Below are 7,947 nucleotides of genomic sequence, written 5' to 3' on the forward strand. Positions count from 1 at the left end.
AGGCAAAAATTTAGCTCATCTCATCAATATTGCTTAGTTTCCAAGTTTAATTACATTCAAAAGATTTGGTACTATATTGTTACAAGTGATATTTTCCTTGAAAATTCTTACCTTCAGAAAGCAAGATTAATTTTATTTTCAAAAAGGGAACTATTCCGTTTCACCTGTCCAGTGTGATATTACAAGTGAGCTAGATATCTCCAGCATATATAATGTTGTGATGAACCTGGACTTCATTGGCAAAGCATGTTTATTTATCAAAGTAATGAGAATTAGTAGACAAATGCTTTGTAAATCACAAAATCCATGCTAAATACAAATGCATGGGAATACACACTTCAACAGAACTTAACTGCAATTTTAAAATCAGTCATCAGTAAATGTGTATGATTATTGATTAAATGCAATTTTAATCCAAGCCATAACACATAACACCACATTTCACAATATAGTAGAGGTTTATATCTAAATGGATTTAGGTCGCATCTCAGTTTATATCTAAATGGTTTTGGGTCAGCCTTGAGCTAGGGCTAAGGTTAGGGCCTGGGCTCAAGCAAGAGCAAGGGCAAAGGTTAAGGTCCAGAACAACAGATGTTTAATAAATGCCACTATGATGAATCGTGACAAAGAGAAACTATGATCTCCTCTGATTAAGAGAGTTGGTGATGCATGTATGATTGATCATATGTCGGAAAAGCCAATTCATACTTTTAAGGAATAGATATCCTTCTCCAATCAAGGTCAAGATTTGGAAATTAATACTTATTGATCCATACCCTCAAAGCAGTAAATATACGAAAATACATATAATCCAAAACATTCTTCACGTGAACAAAATCACGTCTTGGTTATATCTAGACAATTTAGGATTAGGGCTGAGGGTTATACTTAGAGTTTAGGCATTAGGGTTTACGGTTTTTTCATTGAGGACCTAGGGTTCATTGATAGCACCATAATGGTGGGATTCCAACGGACATACAATCATTTTCTATATCAGGTAGCAGTTGATAAAAATTAGCTCCATCACATTCACCCCCATGATAGCACATCCTCAGATCTGGATTTATGATGGTTTGTGGGTAAACTACCTGATTTGCATCAAAATCTTCACAAACATAATCATGATTATGGTCATCTTGAAGCACGACAGAAGTGGAGTCACTATAAGCATGAGCATCTTCACAAACATCATGATCATCATTCCCACCTTCAACCAACATAGGTGTGGAGCCATTACTACCAATACCAACTTCCATAAGAAATAATCTTCCAACATCATGATTATCTCCACCTTCGATGCAAATAGAAGTGGAATCATTAACCCCTTCATTTCGCAAAACACTCTGGTTAAGATTTCTCATTTTCTTTTTAATTCTTTCCTTGGATTTCTTTCCCTTTGATGTTGACGATGAATGTTTCCGGTAGAGTTGGATCACACAATAATCTTCAACACCATCTATGGTGAATTCCATCATGGAAAAGCGCTTATCATTGGGCTCATCATTCGATTCCATAGCCCCAGCTGTTTTCTTATAGGAAAGATATCTTTTTTTGACTCCACCCTCAATATCCACAGGCTGACCAGTCGGTTTCCAGTGATAATCTTCCTTTGTTGTGCGGTTACCTTTTCGTTTACGAGCACCCACTTTACCTTTAAAGATTCGTTTTGTGATAAACATGCATGATTGATGTTCTGCATGGAAAAATTCAAAACATCAGGGCTCTCCTTCTCTCATATTGTAATGGACTTACACTAGTGATAGCAATTAGGCCATCAACACTTATTGTAAAAAAACTTATCTTGGGTAAGCAATTAGGCCATAAACACACATCTCTTATCATAATTGTCTTACTCTAGTAGTAAACAATTATGTTATCAACACAAGGTAGTGGATTAAAATCTCTACTTTCACACATCTTTTTTACACCATCAAAACACAGTAGTTTAAGCATATTTCAGCACTAATCCCCATATGTAGGGCTTTCAAAGTATATTGTTTGCTGAGCACACTAGCAAAGATAGTAAATCAACTAGGACTCCTGCAGATTTTTTCTTTGTAACATGGTTTCATCAAAATAGAGGTTTGTATGAATAAGCCAAACCTTCCTCATGCTGCCAAGCGTTGCCTCTTTTAAAAATAAAAAAAATACCCTTCAGTAATAAATTTTACGTGAATCTATGCAGGGCCTCACTTAAAGTGGCTTTACATGACCCAACTTGATGCACACCTCCACGCACATCAGAAGCCAATGCTAACTGGATAGATTGCATGCCAATTCTTGGGCCTGTCAGCCATGACTCCTCCAGTCTACAGATCAGTGGCTCCCAACAGTTTCACATTGGCCATGCAATGCTATCTTAATTTCAAGAGTTGGGAGTATCAAGTAAACATAAAATAAAATAATTATTAAATAATGTCCTATGAGTAAACAAAATAACATCTGTTAACAATCCCAACTTAGAGTAGTTGGTTGGCTCTAGGTCTCTATAAATGAAAACATTTAGGTGGTATGGGTTTCAACTAGGTTCCAAATGAGGCCAATTATATGGATTAGGTCCCTATCTCACTCCTTAACAACTAACTATGCTAGTATTAATATGGCAGTAAATACCCCTTAATCATAGGTCCATTGTAGCAACCTGATTCTTGGGGTGGTAAATGCCTCTAACAGAGTTGCCCATCTGTCTCTGAAATATCGACCATCCCTTCAACCCACACGCCCAAAACCAACACTCTGGGAGGCAAAGGCATAAAAGTGCATGTAGACACCTTATGGTGTTGGGGTGCCAGACACCAACAAGATATCCACACCTAGCATCAAAAGAGCATTGTGGGGAGAGTGATATACATGGGTTGATTTCCAGCAAGCTGCTCACACCTTGGTCACATATGTACTATGCGTACTACACATCCTCTGATACTCCCATGTTTCACGAGGATGGAGCAAGCCATTATTACATAGTATCTACTATACTACATATTAATGCATTGAAGTTTTATCATGATACATGAGTTTTAGACATGTTTTGTCTCAGAGACTGATTTCAACCTCACATCAATAAATGTCCACATAAAACCTTGATACCCTCAGACCATTAATTCATACCTGGCTTGCCGAGAACTTCCCAAGGATGTTTCGAGAAAAATCCTTCATCAACTGGAATATCTTTAGGCAATTCGATCATATTTTGCACATAGTTCTTCAACGAGTCAATGAAATAGTTGATGGTGTGCTCACAGGGCTGCTTCATGACTTCTCTATGCATGTGACCAAAGGAATCACCCTGCATTTGAACATAAATATCAAATTAATTAGGATTATTTTTAAATAGCATCAACTTTTGATCCAGATTCAAACTTATTTGATCAACATCACTTCAATTATCAATCAAATTCATAAATTATTATTCATAAAAAATACTAAGGGGTTACAGATATATACCAACGAAATAGATCTCACTTGGTTTTAGGGCATGGATAGTAATATCTTATCAAGTTAAATCATGCTAAGGTATTACCAAATATGCTATGAGAGAGTGAGTATGTGATCATAGGTTTCGTTTTGTTTTCAGTATAGGCCACACAATCTAAATGAACACATGCCTTACTCTATATTTGAGGATAGCCTCATTCACCAACCAAATCACAATGACAAGTCAAATTTCTTCTTGGCCACAGAGGAAAGAGGAAAGAGGAAATACTATGATAAACCCAGTTTATCACAACCATTCAATGCCAATTAATAAAACCCTTTATCATCATATTTTTCATGAATGTAATCCACCATTTTCCTATTCAATTTTAATATTAATGGTGGACTTTTCATGCGTATAATGCATTCTTGGCCTATTCACCCAGTGTATGATGTTACCTTTGTCTATCTACGTTGTTTGTACAAAAGGGTCTCTAAAAGGCCATTCTCTTCGACACACATAGTTTGGTTCCATATTTATGAGTGACCTACAGGGAGGGATACTCTAGAACCATAAAAAAAATTTAGTTATCTCACTTTCCCAATAGTTCCCAATACGATGCTAGAATCTGCATGTCTCGGAGGTTTCCTCTGCCTTGTCACCAAAATGATAGGTCCTAGAACCAAACTCTCAGGGCTGAATGCGGGCAGAAAGGTAATGCAAATTTTTCTGAAACTTCTCATGAAGAAAATGGACACAGAATCATAGTATGGAAATGTCCTGGCCTTCATGTAAACAAATAAACATAAGGCGACATAGACAAAGAATTCTTGTGAAGAAACGCACATCTGGCATCATACTGTTAAAATGTCCAAGATTTTTGTGTGCAGAAAAAATGCAATAAATCACATGCAAAAATGCCAAAGCATTTTCGTATAAAGAAACACAAGGAAGCATAGTTCATGCACATTGTGAAAAAATGAATGCATGGAGACATAGTGTGGAAATACCCAAGTCTTTGATTAAAATAAACAAACGGGAACTACTGATGATTGAGCAAATGATACATCAAATAATAAGGAAGGCTTCTTGTGAACAAATGAAGTCATGGAGTCTAAGGTCTTGCAAATAAATAACTGCATGGAATCATCGCATAGAATTGTAGTAACAGAACATTTCTTGTCAACAATAAATGCATTGAATCATAGCACAAAACAAAAAGTTTTATGAAAAAATTGATACATGGAATCATAGCCCATGACTTCCTGGGAAAAAATAAACATATAGAATTATACTGTGAAAACGGCACTCATGAGCAAATGACTACATGAAATCATAGTGTGAAAATATCCTGTGAATAATTAGCCATAAATTTAGGGAGCCAAGGTACCAAATGTGCCTCATGAACAGCAAATGCATGAAATGACGGTGTCAAAAAAGTTTGTGTAACAAATAAATACATGAAATGCTAATGCCAATAAAAACTTCTGGTAAGCAAATAAATACATGGAATTATATAGTGCCAGGATGTTGTGTTCAATAACCATAAATATGACCCATGGAGAGTCGAGCAAGCTCTTGCAAACAATATACATACAGTGCCCAGAAATTTCTAGCAAACAAACAAAATACATGGAATCATAGTGTGAAAAATATCATGCAAGAAACACATACCTGAACTGGGGTCGTTGGATCATTATCCAGAACTGGCAAGGATGTATTAAGATAATACATTTGGCAATGGTTCCAACCACAAAAATCATAAACTCTACCATGTATTCTCCCATCATCGGCACAACTGATCTCGACAAACACATGTTTCTTGCATTCCGGAAAGCGACAGATCTGTTGAGGGCTTATTTTCAACTGAAAATCTCTAAGCCAACGAAGATAATGGAGCCTTGAACACCAAGAATGGCCTGAATAAGATTCTCTCACACAACCCTCAAAACCACAGACGTGAGGGTTCCTAAGAGTGTAGAAAGGTTTAAGTACATGGTCTTGTTGAGGATTAAGGGCACAAAACCTTTGACACATGACTTGAAGATGATGAAGGCGTCCACAAGCTACGGCCGTACTCTTTTTCTGCTGCTGATGCTTGCTTGACCCATCATTGAAAATAGGGTTTGGACAACCAGGAAACTGGCATAATCCATCCTCCATAGATGACCTTGAGGTGGGTCGGGTTCGGATTTGTGAGATATGGCTTTCTGCTGAGATGGGCAAAACAGAGCTCTCTCTGTCTCTGTCTCTCTCTCTCTGTCTCTCTGTCTATGTGTTTCTCTGATTTAGTTCATCTTTTTGCTCTCTTCTTCACATTGCAAGGAGATTATGAGTTTGCATCATGAATGGTGTCATCATAAAGAGAACAAACACTCACATTCATCATAGACTATCTACATATCTATCTTTCTATCTTTCGTCGAGTGCGCGCCCAACCTGCGTCCATCCCGGCCTTGACACACATGTATCGTCGGCTGTTCTTTATCATTGTGGCACCGGGCAAACCATCCCGACACACACACACCACTCATTCATCACCACAAAATTGTCCTGTTGACAAGGATAAATACAAAAGCTCCCTAGAAAACCAAGGGTTGTGTCGATATGTTGATCGTCACACGCTGCCACTTTCTTCATGTATATCTTCCACGATGAGTTTCAACCTCAATCGTCCTTTATCCCATGCATGTGTTCCTAAGTGTAGAATGTCTTGGTCGTTTTTCACGTGTTTATTATATGTTAGAAGCACTTTTTGTTTAGAAATAATTGCAATGATAAAGTTATCCAAAGTGAAGAAGCATCATTGGAAAATATAGATGCTAAGATGTCCTAATGAGAAGGTAAAGTTTTTCCTTGTTCTTTTTCAAATGATCTGAAAAAAGTTACAAGTGTCACAAATTTGAATGGAAAAAGTGATTGCCCTTCATTTCTTTATGTAATTAACGTAGACAAGATATTGTGAAATGCACATAGGCGATCAAATCCAACCTACTTAGCTTCTTGCTCAATTTATAGTTGATACAACCTGCATCCATCCCGGCCTCGACACACATGTATCGTCGGCTGTTCTTTATCATTGTGGCACCAGGCAAACCATCCCGACACACACACACCACTCATTCATCACCACAAAATTGTCCTGCTGACAAGGATAAATACAAAAGCTCCCTAGAAAACCAAGGGTTGTGTCGATATGTTGATCGTCACACGCTGCCCACTTTCTTCATGTATATCTTCCACGATGAGTTTTAACCTCAATCGTTCTTTATCCCATGCATGTGTTCCTAAGTGTAGAATGTCTTGGTCGTTTTTCACGTGTTTATTATATGTTAGAAGCACTTTTTGTTTAGAAATAATTGCAATGATAAAGTTATCCAAAGTGAAGAAGCATCATTGGAAAATATAGATGCTAAGATGTCCTAATGAGAAGGTAAAGTTTTTCCTTGTTCTTTTTCAAATGATCTGAAAAAAGTTACAAGTGTCACAAATTTGAATAGAAAAAGTGATTGCCCTTCATTTCTTTATGTAATTAACGTAGACAAGATATTGTGAAATGCACATAGGCGATCAAATCCAACCTACTTAGCTTCTTGCTTCTTGCTCAATTTATAATTGATACAAAGGTACCCATTTGGGTTAGCTTAGCTATATGCATGCTAAAAAGGCTAAAAGGGTGGGTTGGCTTAGGTACATGCATGCTAAAAAGGGTGAACACATGCACACTACAATATCATGACTTCACTAAGAGTTATATTATAAAGTTACAACTATTGGAATTTGGAATGAGAAAAGTGTTTGTTCTTGTTTCCTTCAAATAATTATCCTACCCAAGTTATCATGTACACTATCAACACTATGTCTTGGGGTTAACCCTCCATTAACACTTATACTCTTACAACTATTGGAAATTGGAACGAAAAAAAAGATTTTCATTCTTTACTTCTAGTAATTAACCTATCTAAGTTACCATGAGTCTACGGGCTATCGACACAAATTAAAAAAGGTCTTGGAAGTAGGGCCACATTAACACTTATATTATATAATTACAAAGATTAGAAATAGGAATGAAAAAGTTACTACCCTTCTTTTCTTTCGGTAATTAACCACCCCAAAGTGTGAAAAGAACGTAGTTGAAGTTTAGTTAAATTATGGAAATTTATGGAGGTGGAATTATAAATCATTTCTAGTGGGGGACCGGGGTTCTTCCTCATTTTGAATATCTCCCTAATGTTAACGCCTAAGCCCATGTGTCTCTAATTATAAGTTAAGAGCATACTCTTTGTATTCATAATAACTAGTGATTACATTTAGCGTAGGCTAATAATGGAGGCAAAAGTGTGTTGTTCACATGTCATTGTGACATTCTTTTATTAAGTGATTGAGTGATTGTGTTGTGTTAAAATCTCCCGTGGATTAAGTGTTTAATTAATCTTGTATAAGTGATTAAGTTACAGAGTGAGTTAAAAATTTGTGTTACTAATGGGATTAACATATGTAGCTCATGGGTGATGGACACTCACCCTCACTTG

At 36.7% G+C, this 7,947-nt stretch overlaps 1 protein-coding gene across 1 annotated transcript; it reads right to left on the minus strand.

The window, feature by feature from the left end:
- LOC147856000 (uncharacterized) lies at window positions 1–5,723 on the minus strand. Its single transcript, XM_087329253.1, has 3 exons — window positions 5,090–5,723; window positions 3,109–3,286; window positions 1–1,693 (listed from the first exon to the last, which is right to left on the minus strand). The coding sequence occupies exons 1-3, from the start codon at window positions 5,576–5,578 to the stop codon at window positions 939–941; spliced, it is 1,422 nt and encodes a 473-aa protein (XP_087185379.1). The 5' UTR covers window positions 5,579–5,723; the 3' UTR covers window positions 1–938.
- Window positions 5,724–7,947: the final 2,224 nt, after the last annotated feature.

This window comes from Azolla caroliniana, unplaced genomic scaffold (genome assembly GCF_043228905.1).
Source record: "Azolla caroliniana isolate FFs.n. ecotype wild unplaced genomic scaffold, voAzoCaro1.0.p SCAF_13, whole genome shotgun sequence".
NCBI classification, from domain to species: Eukaryota; Viridiplantae; Streptophyta; class Polypodiopsida; order Salviniales; family Salviniaceae; genus Azolla; species Azolla caroliniana.

Excerpts from the sequence above, each read along its gene's own strand:
- LOC147856000 (XM_087329253.1), bottom strand. The coding sequence starts at position 5,578 with ATGGAGGATGGATTATGCCAGTTTCCTGGTTGTCCAAACCCTATTTTC. Across the intron at positions 3,287-5,089 it reads ATCCAACGACCCCAGTTCAG|GGTGATTCCTTTGGTCACAT; the intron begins GTATGTGTTTCT and ends GTTCAAATGCAG. Across the intron at positions 1,694-3,108 it reads GGAAGTTCTCGGCAAGCCAG|AACATCAATCATGCATGTTT; the intron begins GTATGAATTAAT and ends TTTTCCATGCAG.